Source organism: Rattus norvegicus, chromosome 17, assembly GCF_036323735.1.
Source record: "Rattus norvegicus strain BN/NHsdMcwi chromosome 17, GRCr8, whole genome shotgun sequence".
NCBI lineage: Eukaryota > Metazoa > Chordata > Mammalia > Rodentia > Muridae > Rattus > Rattus norvegicus.
The window spans coordinates 8,366,937-8,379,984 of NC_086035.1; the positions used below are offsets into that span (position 1 = coordinate 8,366,937).

General features: G+C 49.7%; 1 protein-coding gene and 2 long non-coding RNA genes across 3 annotated transcripts; 2 read left to right on the forward strand and 1 right to left on the reverse strand.

Annotated features, from left to right (window-relative positions):
* Positions 1-1,159: 1,159 nt before the first annotated feature.
* Neurog1 (neurogenin 1) lies at positions 1,160-2,679 on the forward strand. Its single transcript, NM_019207.2, has one exon. It carries the CDS (start codon positions 1,403-1,405, stop codon positions 2,135-2,137), a length of 735 nt encoding a protein of 244 aa, NP_062080.1. The 5' UTR covers positions 1,160-1,402; the 3' UTR covers positions 2,138-2,679.
* Positions 2,680-5,272: 2,593 nt separating this feature from the next.
* LOC134482672 (uncharacterized) lies at positions 5,273-6,334 on the reverse strand. Its single transcript, XR_010059061.1, has 2 exons — positions 6,216-6,334; positions 5,273-5,559 (listed from the first exon to the last, which is right to left on the reverse strand). It is a non-coding gene; the product is annotated as an uncharacterized LOC134482672 (long non-coding RNA).
* A 135-nt stretch (positions 6,335-6,469) lies between these two features.
* On the forward strand, positions 6,470-12,440 carry LOC102547185 (uncharacterized). Its single transcript, XR_360776.5, has 3 exons — positions 6,470-10,108; positions 11,512-11,686; positions 11,936-12,440. It is a non-coding gene; the product is annotated as an uncharacterized LOC102547185 (long non-coding RNA).
* Positions 12,441-13,048: the final 608 nt, after the last annotated feature.

Genomic DNA, 13,048 nt, shown 5'->3' on the forward strand with positions numbered 1-13,048 from the left:
CTTTCTGGCAACCAGGAAAATGATCGACCCCACAGAATGAGGAAATTCTCTGGACTACGCAAGTTTACAGGCAAATTGGCAGAAGGGGTGGGGACAGAATTCCACCCACTGTGTGATCGCTGACCTCTGTGGGACATCTCCCTCCTAGCCAGAAGCTAAGTCCCTTAGCCAGCTGGTACTGGGGTGGGCCCCGGAGGCTGGCACCGTTCCAAAACGTGCGGCACAGGAGGATTCTTGGAAACGAAGAGCGCACGGTTTCAGAAGAAGAGGGTGTTGGCATACCCTGTTTCCTCGTGAATCTTTGAGGAGGGGTATGCGGGCTGGGCCAAGACCCAGCTCCGGGAAATGAGTAGGGCCAATGAGTCTGGTAACTCGTTGGCTCTTTAGATTTTTCTCTTGCTCTCTCCTTCGCTAATTTCAGCGCAGCAGGGACACCTACCCCATCCCGGAGACTTGTAGCAGTTTGCTGGTCCTCTCTAGGATCTGTTAGGATATGGATAGCCACTGGGAGGGGACTGTTCACCGCAACCTGCACGGTTACAAAAGCGCTCTGCCCGGGGACCTACGAGTACGGTCTAACATCGTCGTGCAGAGCTACACTCGTGTCCCCTTTCGTCTAAATAAAGAAACGCGAGAGAGCAAACCACTCGCTCAAATTCTCGCGGGCCCTCAACAGCAGGAGAAGGGATGCGAACCCAGACTCCTGTCTCAGATCCAGCTCTCCATCACCCGCCGCGCAGCTCACACTTTCTGCCAGGGTCCCGCCTCCCCATCCAAGCCGGGCCAGGGTTATCTGCGCGCCCCTGGGAGGAGTGTGCCTCGGCCGGCCGCTAATCGCCCCCGGCCCCCGCCTTCGCCTTGGTTTCCCTGCCGGAGTCGCCCGGGCCTCCCTCGCTTGATCCGGCTCCCGGAGCAGGCCGGGCCAGCGATTGGCCGGCGGTAATTACGGGCACGCTCCAGGAGGGGGGCTGGGCGGGGGCAGCCGCCCGCGAGCATAAATTATGCAAATAGCAGGCGCCGCACGGGGCTGACCTGCCGCCTCTCGCCATTCACCCGCGCCGCCTCGGGGGCGGAGGTGGCCAGGGAGGGGGCGCCCATTGTTGCGCGCCGTACTTAAGGGGTCCTGAGGCCGGTCGTGTGCCACACTCGGTGCTCACACGAGCTGATCTGATCGCCGGCGACATCACTCGGGAGACCAGCCCGGCGCGTGGCCCCTGCAGGCGAGGCGAGGAGGCCAAGCCCATTCCCTCCCTGAGCCCCTGCGATCTTCCCCGGCCCTCGCGCCTGCAGCAGGCACAGGCTAGCCGCGGGTCATACGGACAGTAAGTGCGCTTCGAAGGCCGTGCACTCGGCCCACATTCAAGCCCTCCAAACCTCCCGTCCGTCCGTCCGTCCTGCAACGATGCCTGCCCCTTTGGAGACCTGTCTCTCTGACCTCGACTGCGCCAGCAGCAACAGCGGCAGCGACCTGTCCAGTTTCCTCACCGACGAGGAGGACTGTGCCAGGCTCCAGCCCCTAGCTTCCACCTCAGGGCTGTCCGTGCCAGCCCGCAGGAGCGCGCCCACCCTCTCCGGGGCATCGAACGTTCCCGGTGGCCAGGACGAAGAGCAGGAGCGGCGGCGACGGCGAGGTCGCGCGCGGGTGCGGTCCGAGGCGCTGCTGCACTCGCTGCGGAGGAGCCGTCGCGTCAAGGCCAACGATCGCGAGCGCAACCGTATGCATAACCTCAACGCTGCGCTGGACGCTCTGCGCAGCGTGCTGCCCTCGTTCCCCGACGACACCAAGCTCACCAAGATTGAGACGCTGCGCTTCGCCTACAACTACATCTGGGCCCTGGCTGAGACACTGCGCCTGGCAGATCAAGGGCTCCCGGGGGGCGGTGCCCGGGAGCGCCTCCTGCCTCCGCAGTGTGTCCCCTGCCTGCCCGGTCCCCCGAGCCCGGCCAGCGATACAGAGTCCTGGGGCTCCGGGGCCGCTGCCTCCCCCTGCGCTACTGTGGCGTCACCACTCTCTGACCCCAGTAGTCCCTCGGCTTCAGAAGACTTCACCTATGGCCCGGGTGGTCCCCTTTTCTCCTTTCCTGGCCTGCCCAAAGACCTCCTCCATACGACACCCTGCTTCATCCCGTACCACTAGGCCTTTGCAAGACAACGTTAATACTTTCTTCCTGCCCCAGTCTAAGAGCAATAGATGGGGGAGCCGGCTGAAGCCTCGGGGACCACCCTTACCCCCAGGTGGATGCTGGGAGCTTTAAAGAGGGGAGGGATACCTGACCACTTGCTAGGTTGCCGCACCCTCGCTGAGAAGCTGCCCCTCGGACTGTTTCCCCACGCCCCAGCACCGGCCCCTCCTGCCCGCCCCCCAGACGGCCTTTCGGTTTTTTTTTGCACTTTCTGAACTTCACAAAACCTCCTTTGTGACTGGCTCAGAACTGACCCCAGCCACCACTTCAGTGTGATTTGGAAAAGGGACAGATGAGCCCCTGAAGACGAGGTGAAAAGTCAATTTTACAATTTGTAGAACTCTAATGAAGAAAAACGAGCATGAAAATTCGGTTTGAGCCGGCTGACAATACAATGAAAAGGCTTAAAAAAAAGGAGACACAAGGAGTGGGCTTCATGCATTATGGATCCCGACCCCCACCACTGTGGGCTTGCTCCCGGAAGAACCTGAGTGCTTGCATAGCTATTCAGGCACCGGGCCGGAGGGTACTTTAATTTATTCAGGATGCTTCATTCATATGAAAATGTATTTTTGTACATAAAGAATTTATTCTATTATTATGAGCTATCAAAGTTTACATTTTTGTACTGCAGACGTTTCGTGTAAATAAAAAAATAAGTAAAAAAGAAGTCACCAGCTTCCTTGCCTAATAGTGGTGTCTCTCCCCCACTTCCCCTTGGCAGCTCCACCTGTAAACTGAAACATTATCCCACCGCCTCCAAACCCTCCAATCCTGTTTCAAAACAACTTAAAAATAAAACGCACCTGACTAGCACCAAGATCGAGGGAGCCAGATTAAGGCACGTGCGAGCCATTGATTCTTGTCGCCTTGTTAGCACAAGGGAGACCCCTTCAGGCACCCCCTAAGCCAATTAAGACTTTCCGGTGGGGAATTAGCCCCGACCCGCAGCTACCTGTCGAGGTAGGGGCCGAGGGAGTCTTTTGAGGAACTCCACATCAGCTGGCTCTGTGTTTCAAAGGGACAGGATTAAAAAGATCAATACCGTGTGGCCACTGCCTAGGAAGCCCAAGCGACAGGTGGGTCTAGTCTGGGCAAGCAGAAGGGTCTACTCTTGGAGCAGCCTATTTAGAAGGGGAAATTGATTTGCAAACAATGCCTTTAAAGTATTGTCTGTTAAGGCCGCGGTCGCCCTGGCTGTGAGGAGTGGGCTTCATTGTCCCTGAGTGGGGTCTACAGCTGCCTTAAAACTGTGGGCGGGGGCTGGGGATTTAGCTCAGTGGTAGAGCACTTACCTAGGAAGCGCAAGGCCCTGGGTTCGGTCCCCAGCTCCGAAAAAAAGAACAAAAAAAAAAAAAAAAAAAAAACTGTGGGCTAGGGTGCTAGCCCACCACACACCGGGCATGGATACTCGCTCCGCAGCTCCAAGGGTGGGGGAGGGGCACCCACAGAGAAGGGTTTTGCTCAGCCAGACCTCAGGGGCCATAGCCAGGGCTTTTATTTGTTGCTAGAGAAATCCCAGTGGGGACTTTTCTGGCTGCAGGGCTTGTCTGACAATCAACTAACGGCACTAGCCAGCCAGAAGTAACTTTTCCTTGAAATTTCAGAATGGAGAAAATTTACAGGAAGGTCCTGACTGTATCCCTGTCAACCTCATGTAATCTGGTCTCACAAGTTGCCCCACAGTAGGACAGCATCCCCCGACCCCATACATTGGATTGCCCTTTGTGGTGAAGCAGTTATCTAGTGGGAAAGGATCTTGTAGGACTCTCTTCAAGAGAAGCCCCTTGCCTTCTGACATTTTGTCCTGGTGGCTTGGATCCACAAACTCATATGCCCCGGCCAGCAATGCTAAACCCTGCCACAGGCAAAATCCCCCATGTCAGATAAGAAGGCTATCTTCCAGAAGGTTTTGGAAAATTGGACACCTTGCCCTGGAGCAGGGAGTGAGTACTCTTTTTTTTTTAAAGATTTATTTGTTTATTTAATGTATATGAGTATACGGTAGCTGTCTTAGACACACCAGATCCCATTGCGGATGGTTGTGAGCCACCATGTGGTTGCTGGGATTTGAACTCAGGATCTCTGGAAGAACAGTCAGTGTTCTTAACCACTGAGCCATCTCTCCAGCCCGGGAATGAGTACTTTTAAGAAGCTTGAGAAGTTGTGGTGTCTAAGAGCGGAGTCAACCTTTCCTCTTAGAAGCTGTGCCTATGATGGTTCAGCTTGGGGCCTGCTGGATGCTTCCTCCTCAGATCTAAACCATCAGCTTCCAGCTTCCCAGAGCAAACTGAAATGGTTTGCACTGAGTGCTGAGGAGAGGATGCTGGGAAGTGACTCACACCTTCTCGGGAACAAGGATAGCCCCTTGGGGAGACTCTTCAGCCATGAAGTAAATGCATGTGTTTATGACAGGAGAAGACAACAACAGATTGGGTTTATCACCCTCTCAAATCCTTGGGAAAAGCAGAAGGGCCAGGAGTCAGGTGGCATTTTGCTGCCTCCAACAGCAGCCGCCAGCCCTGGAGACAGGACGATATCCTTCCCAAGATTCAAGAACATCACCCCATCTTCTCTGATTGCTCAGAACTCCAAGGTGTAGGACCCAGAGCCCCTTTCCATAAAGAAATATCTTTAAAGACATCCTTGCCATCCGTACCCAGGACCGTTTCTGTAAGTCTTCCTAGAACCCAGGACAGCTTCTACGATTCTTCCTGGAAAGCACACACCCCTGTAAGTGCAGATATGGTAGCACCCAAACAAGAAGAAAGAAGGAAATGATTTAAAATGTATACTTCCTGGTCAGGGACCTACTTATCCCTACAGCAGAGCTTCACTCATCCCCTCACCTCTTGGGGAAGGGAGAGAGATACTGAAATATTCTAGCCACTTAAGAGGATCCAAATCCTCGCTGACAGCCAAATTTGGCTACCCTCAGTCATGGTTCCCTGAAAAGTCAGCACCATGCCTGAAGAAGCCTCGAAGTCTCGTTTATTCTTTGTCTTTGTCCTGGCGTGACATTTTCATACACTGCTCCCCAGCCATTTGGGAATCGGGGTGGGGGGTTGAATAAAGGAGTAAAATGGAGATTTTTTTTTTACTTCTTCTCTTGTTTCTTTAATGGCTGTTGTTCAAGCCCCTGCTATATTCTAAGCATTGGGATAAGCAAGACAATGACATTCTTGCTCAAAAGGAGCCTAAATGTTCTAGTAGGGACAGATCGGGATGGGGAGTGGGTACAATGGCTTCACTGTTGAGTGGTGGACTCACTTCAGGGAGGTTCTCAGTCTTCGGTGTCACCATCATCAAAAGCCCAAATCTGGGGGGGCCGTGCAATATTGGATTCGAACCTCCAGAAAGAAAATGTCTCTCTTTGCTTCAGAACCATGAAGCCAGCATAAGGAACAGGCAATGCAGACAAAGGAAAAGTAACATCACCTGGAGAAGTCAGAGAAAGGTCTCCACACACACACAACAGCACGTTTCAGGGAACAGCAAGGAGGCTGGCATGACTGAGGCAAGGAGGCAGGAATGGCTGAAGCAGGGGGCACAAGGTGGGCGAAGAAAAAGAGGGAGTCAGGGGGCTGGGCTGGGGATTTAGCTCAGTGGTAGAGCGCTTACCTAGGAAGCGCAAGGCCCTGGGGACTTCGGTCCCCAGCCCCAAACAAAAGAACCAAAAAAAAAAAAAAAAAAAAAAAAAAAAAAAAAAAGAGGGGGCCAGGAAGATACAGGTCCTGCTGAGCCTTGGAACCTGCTTTAGGGGCGTAAGGGTTCCCATCTAGGGCTCTGAGGATTTGGAAAGTTGGGGTCAAATGGGGGGATGTAAAGGCAGGAATGTGGGGCAAGGAAGCAGAGCTGGAGGGGCTGGGGTAAAATCTGGGAGCAAACTGAGTGAGCACTTGGGAGTTGTTCTTAGAGACAACTGATATACACAGTGGAGAGTGCCCAAAGCAGAAGGGAGAAACTCCAGGATTGTTGCAGTACTTGAAGAGAGACCGAAGATTTGAACCAGGAACTAGGAAGAGCACACACCTCACACCCCCAAACGATTCCAAATGCTGAAGAATGCTTAACTTGGCCATTGTAGCTCCCGTACAAGACATGAACTTGGGCTGCAGTTGCCCATTAAATAGAGGCTGGGTTGTGCCAGAAAGAACCCAAGCATCCTCTGGGATAAAGCCTGAGAGACATCACAATTCAGGTGAGGAAGGGGCCTTGTGATGTCACGGGCAATGCCTAAGGTAACACCAGCCACAGCCACAACACCGTCACCACTGCCATGGTATCTAATGTGTAGGCAGAGTCATTCTGGGCTCTGCACCCTGCTCCAAGTACATCACACACGTTAGCTTGTCTAATTAATTCTTGTAACTGATGAGGTTGAAATATCATTATGAACCGGGTATGGTGGCACACACCTTTAAACCCAGCAAAATTGGGAGGCAGAAGCAGGCGGATCTCTGTGAGTTCAAAGCCAGCCTGGTCTATGTAGGGAGTTCCAGGACAGCCAGGGCTCCACAGAGAGATCCTGTTTCAAAAGAAAAAGAAAACGAGAAAAGAAAAAGAATGAATAAAAATATCATTACGGATATCACTGTCTCTACGTCACGGAGGAAGTGAAGCCAAGCTAATGACTCGCCAAGACCACAGACCAGGCAGCTGTATAGCTGGGATCCGAATCCCAGCATTCCTGTGTTCTTAATGGGAGAAAGACCAAATGTTAGCCTTCGTGAGTAGTGCAGCCACCCACAAGCCATTATGAGCCACACGCTGAACCTTTGAGACCCATACGGAGAATGATTTCCCACACTTTTATTTTCTAACGAGTGAGTTTACAAAGCACATACAAAGCCAGTACAGGCAGAAGAAGAAATGACAAGAATCGGCTGGAGAGAAGCGGCAGGCAGGTCTCAAACATCATTCAACAGGGTGCTTATGGCAGCTCTCAGAGATGATGGGAACCCGCTGACGAGATCAGGCTGACCGACCGAGAGAGTTTGGGGCAGACACATCTTGTCCACGGTGAGCCTGTGCCTTCCCATTGCCACAGTGGGCATTTTCATAAGGTGGGGTGGACAGCGGTAACCTCTGTTGGTCAGAGTGTACCTTCCAGCCCTTCTCAAGGGTGCAATGTTTTTCCTCAGCTGCTTCCCATCCCCCTTTCTCCTCATCGCAAAGGGGGCTGCAGCAGCTTGAACCCTGGAAAGGGAGGATGCTTTTAGAGGATGCTTGAGATAAATGTACTTGAGGCTGAGGAAAGGGAACTCCCTTGTCTTCTATGATCCACTCTCAACAACCCAAGAAGCTCATCATACAGTTCCTGTTATGCCCAGGGGTAAGGTCACTCATAGCTAGAGACAGGGCCACAGCTGCTGTGCAGAACTTTGGGCTGAATGAGCGAAAGAGCTCCTTCATTCCTCCAGCTGAGGCAGAAGAGAATTAGCCCTTAGAGAGCTCGAGAGTTCGTTCTCCAGCGAAGACCTGGGGCGTCACTCTGCAGAAGTAGCAGAGGAAAATCGGCTGAGGCAGCTGGAGGGAAAGTGGCCCACCTCTCACTGAGACTCCAGCATCCCTGATAAATTATTTCTAGGGTTACCTCAACCTCAGCCAAGCAAGGGACAAAGGCCCCAATGTTAATGCCAAAGATGCTTTCTGATGGTAAGATGTCTAGCCTTGAAGACCAATCGCCTTCAGTGACCACAAACCAGTACTCTGGTCAGGATGCATCTTGACTTAGAAGCTGTCACCTCCTAGAGATTGAGAGAAACACTCTGCTCAGGCACTGAACCTTCTTGTAGCTCCATGTGACCTGGATAGGTACCAGGTCACACTAAAGGCAGGATGTAGAGATTTCAGTTGGCCTGGCCTATCTTACCTTCTCTAACAAGAATTAGATGCCACTACTGCGTGCCCTCTGGAGTCACTCAGATGATACCCCTGTGTTACTGAAAAACGTGTCTTCACCAACAGCATGGTGTTGTATGCACACATTGCTCTAGTCCCAGGATCAGGAAGGTAGAGGCAAGAGGATCAGGAGTCCAAGGCTGGCTTGTGTTATATGAGGCCTTCCTTGACTCAAACAAACAAACAAAAGCAAGAGAAGGAAGGAGAAATGTACTTTTTTTCAAGCCTTGAAAATGAGGTTCAGTATGTATCAAAAATTTGCCAAGGTGGTCTCAAGTCATTGAGACATAATCAAAAAACAAGAGGCACTCCACATTGTTTGTCAACTCAAATTTGATACTCACACGTTCTAACTAACTGTACTATCAGCCCTTAACACCATGCTACTTGGCTCTATGACACTAGCCTCCCTGTATAATCAGAATACTTAAGGCACCCAGTCGAAGAGCTTGATAGATCCTATTAATGTTTAGATGTGTTAGTGCCCTCTGTGTTATCATGGTTTCCTCTTTGGTGGATCATCCCTTTCTTCTCATAAAATTTGGGTTTTTCTGTGTTTTGGATCTGGTTTCAGTTTATCTCATAAAGGTTGTTGTGATTGTTGATGCAAACTTGACAGAATCTAGAATCATCCAGAAGTCAAGTCTCCAAGCATACCTTTGAAGGATTATTTGGCCTCTGAAAAGATCTGTGAGTCACTATTTTGATTAGATTAATTGAGCTTGGGGAGACCTGCCCATTGTGGGTGGCACCATTCCCTAGGCTGGGATCATAAAATGTATAAAAAGAGAAAGCAAACTGAGCTTGCATGTTCATCACTGCTCCCAGAGTGTGTGGATACAATATGAGCCAATCCTTGCTCCTACATAATGGACTCTATCTCTCTGAAGCTATAAGCCAGAATAAGTCCTTAATCTTTTTTTGCAAGATATTTTCTCCCTGCAAAGAGAAGGTAAGAAGGTAGCTAAGATGATGTATAGCAGGGAGGTATCAAGAGGGAGAAACTTGAAACATTTATATAATGTAGATGGGTACATTGTAGCTATTTCAGACATACCAGAAGAGGGCACAGGATCCCATTACAGATGGTTGTGAACCATGATGTAGTTGCTGGGTATTGAACTCAGGGCCTCTTGAAGAGCAGTCAGTGCTCTTAACCACTGAGCCACCTCCCAAGCCCCAGGGATTCCCATGCTGCTATTCAGTATTTCTTTTCATTGTAAAAAACTTGCAAAAAAAAAAAAAAAAGAGCTTGCAAATAAAAAGTCTCACAGCCAGAGACTCAGACCGAAGTCTAAGCACTTTTGCATTTTATGCTTTAGGCTGACGATGACAGTGTACTACTAGGCTGTGCACCGTCACTTATAAGTATACATTATACCATTGGAAAGTGGGCTTCCAGCTTGGCCATGGAATCTCCTTGAATGTTGAACATGACATGTCCAGTCAGGACCCTGCCCTCCTCTCACTTGCAGAGTGTCTCCTCCAGGGTCTGTTTCCTGAATAAGGACGGTGGCATGGAGAAAGTGGCCACCCCTCCAGCTTGAGTCTCCACATGAGAACTGTGTGCTTCAATCTTTACTCTGAGTTGCTTCTGGGACAACCCAATAAAGGAGACTGGCCGCATCTTAAATCTCCATACAAGTTTCTCCTCAGAGAAATTTACTACAATCTACTTCACACCCAAAAACCAAAACCAAAAACCAAAGCAACCAAACCAAACCAAAAACAACCAACTAGCTTTTTCTAGACTCAATTAGATGCCTTAGATGCTTACACTCCCAACCCCATACCCTATATTATGTAAGCTTGAACAACAAATCCCACAGGGCCTTTAATGAGTCTTTACCTTTCCCCCAGTAGTAAGGATGTGGTCAGTCAGCCTCACTACTTAAGAGTGATTTTCAACTGCTCTAGGCCCAGAATTCCTTTAGATTTCATTTAAGCTATTTATTTATTTATGACTTTTTTTCTCTCCTCATGAGCACATGACCAGATTACCTTCCCAGGATCCTTTGCAGGTGAGCATTACCATATAACTGGGCTGTTTTCGTGGGTCCCCAATAGAAAAGTGGTAAAATCGTAAACAAAGGCTTCAAACAAACACAAAAACAAACAAACAAACAAAAAGCCAGAGCTGCCATTAAAATGAGAAAATCTTCATAATTTGCCAATTCATGAGCTTTCTCAAACAAATCACGGAGTCAAAGTTACAGGGTAATTAAATTAGAATGGGGGAGGCCTTTCTAAGCAGACACTGAGATCTTGACTGGAACAGAGAGGGAGAGAAGTAGGGAGGGACATAGGGAGGGAGGAAACATTTAAAGTAGGCAAGAAGGGGCTGGGGATTTAGCTCAGTGGTAGAGCACTTACCTAGGAAGCGCAAGGCCCTGGGTTCGGTCCCCAGCTCCGAAAAAAAGAACAAAAAAAAAAAAATAAAGTAGGCAAGAAGAGATGAGGCAATTAAAAATATCTATTTTTGAGTATGAGTGTCCACATATATATATCTGCACACTGTGTGCATGCAGTGCTCACACAGAAGAGGGCGCCAATTCCCCTGGAAGCGGAATTATAAACAGCTGTGGGCGCTGGGAACTGAACTCCGGTCCTCTGCAAGAACAGACAGTGCTCTTAACCTCCGAACCATCACTCCACCCCTACAATGTTTCTACAGTTTTACTCATGTTCTTTGTCCATGCTCTTACGTGAGCTCAGGCATCCAGCAACAGAATGGATAGTTTGTTTCCAGTAGAAGGCAACTGATACACAGAAGAACATGAAGACATCGCACAAGCATGATGCCGGGTTAGAAAAAGACAGTTTCAGACAGCTAAATACACAAGTACACAGTAAGCCAAACACACGTACACAGAGCTAGCCAAATACCACACCACAGGGGAATAATCAGATTAGTCATCCCCAGGCACAAGAATGGGAGAAGATCAATTTTAGATGGAATGAGAGAGATAGGGGTGCAGGGTGCAAACATTTCAGACCTCAAATATGATGATTCCAACACCATTGGCCAGTTCTCACATGGCCGTGCCTCCTAATGTCCATCCCCATAAGCTATAAACTGAAACCCATCTTACATTAGATGTGCCCAGAGGCTGCCTCTACTCCCTTCTCCCACAATCCTCTCTTGGACATGAGGACAGCCCACCTTCTATGCAGATGATGAGCCCAGGCCAGTGCTAAGGTACTCAGTTTTAACACAGGCAGAAGTGGAGGATTTGTATTCAGTGGCATTTTATAGCAACATTTTATTTGGCAACATTATGTCTGTTGTAGCTAATAATAAGACCTCTGGGGCTTGCCCTGGGTGACCACGTGGAAGAGAGTCATTTGGCCTGGACTCCTCTTGACTGTTGTGTGAATGAGAAAATAACCTTGGCTTTTGACTGCTGTACGACTGTCTCCCCAGGAGAGAAGCCGAGTCTTCCCTTGCTGTCTGAAAATCTCCGATGCACGAGCTTTAGCCCCAGAAAAAGTGGAAGCCAGACCTTCTTAAAGAAAGTGCAGAAAATGCACAGGGAAAGCAAGCAGGCAGAGCATTCCTTTCTCACCATGGAGGGTGCCTTTGTTTTGGAGGAAAGAAGGTAAGTATGTCCTGTTTGAGCGGGTATCCTACCAGCCACCCAAAGACAGAGCCATTTAAATGGCCTGCAAGTCCTTGATTTGAATGGAGGGGACTTCATTCCCATAAGAGAGGAGGCTCTTGGATTGGTCTGTCTATCCATCCATCCATCCATATATCCATCCATCCATCTGTCTGTCTGTCTCCTCTCATTTCTTAAGGCAGGACTCACTCTGTATCCCTGTTTGATCTGTTGTCCTTGAACTCATAGAGATCCACTTGCCTTTGCCTGCTGGATGCCGGGAAGAAAGGTGTGTGTCATCATGCCTGCTGGGTAACTGTCTTCTCCTGAGGCCGCCTGGGCACCATGATCTACCGGAGCGGATCTGTCCATTCCTGCTCATTAACTTCATTCCAAAAATGTCTCCCGAAGTGGGAATTTCTGGTTTCACCGGAGACCCAGTTGTGTTCTGCGATATTTTTCTGGACGCTGTCTGGTGAAAGGGCATGCGATGTTTGACTGGAGCAGACACTCGAGAGGGCACGTGATGTTTGGAAAGAGTGTGAGTACAACCCAGCAGACAGTGGACAACACTCTGGCCTTGGTTTGCCTTGCTTTCTTCCCTGATCTTTCCTGACTCTAGCCGATTGGTGGAGTCTCGTGGTTTGTTCTGGAAGGAGCCACCACTGCTGATTTATGTGTGGGATGAACTGCTGACCATGAAGATTGGAATCGCCCCCAAAGAACGATTTCTAAACAGATCCAAAACCCTGTTTCCTATTAACCTTTCTTTTCCCCTACCTCTGGTGGGTGGTGGCTAGAAGGGAGGTTGAAGTGTTTAAGAACCCTACAACCCCCTCTTCTAAGATTGAAGATAATGACTGTGTCCACCTGTGTTGGAGAGTTGGTCAAGGTTCCAGTTACGAGTTAGTCATTAAAAGACTAAAGCTGGGGCTGGGGATTTAGCTCAGTGGTAGAGCGCTTACCTAGGAAGGGCAAGGCCCTGGGTTCAGTCCCCAGCTCCGAAAAAAAGAACCAAAAAAAAAAAAAAAAAAAAAAAAGACTAAAGCTAGGTACCACTCATTGAAAAGAGCTTGACAAATATTAGCGATCGGCCGACTCAGCTGTGAACGCTTTGTAACGAGATGGCCTTTCCTTGGTCTCCAGATGGTCCCTCGGTGCCTGAAGGTTGGATGGCTCAGACTGGTGTAACTTGATTCTCAGGCAGCAATTTGAGTGTCGAGGCAAACCTTGCCCTTTAAACGTAAAGCTGGCTATGGAGAGGAACAAGTACATTATACCCAGTGATAGGCTGGCTCAGGCCTAGACTCATGCCTCGCTGCCTCCAAGGATTCTTCGGGCTGAGCATAAGTACTTGCGTTC

Excerpts from the sequence above, each read along its gene's own strand:
- Neurog1 (NM_019207.2), top strand. The coding sequence starts at position 1,403 with ATGCCTGCCCCTTTGGAGACCTGTCTCTCTGACCTCGACTGCGCCAGC.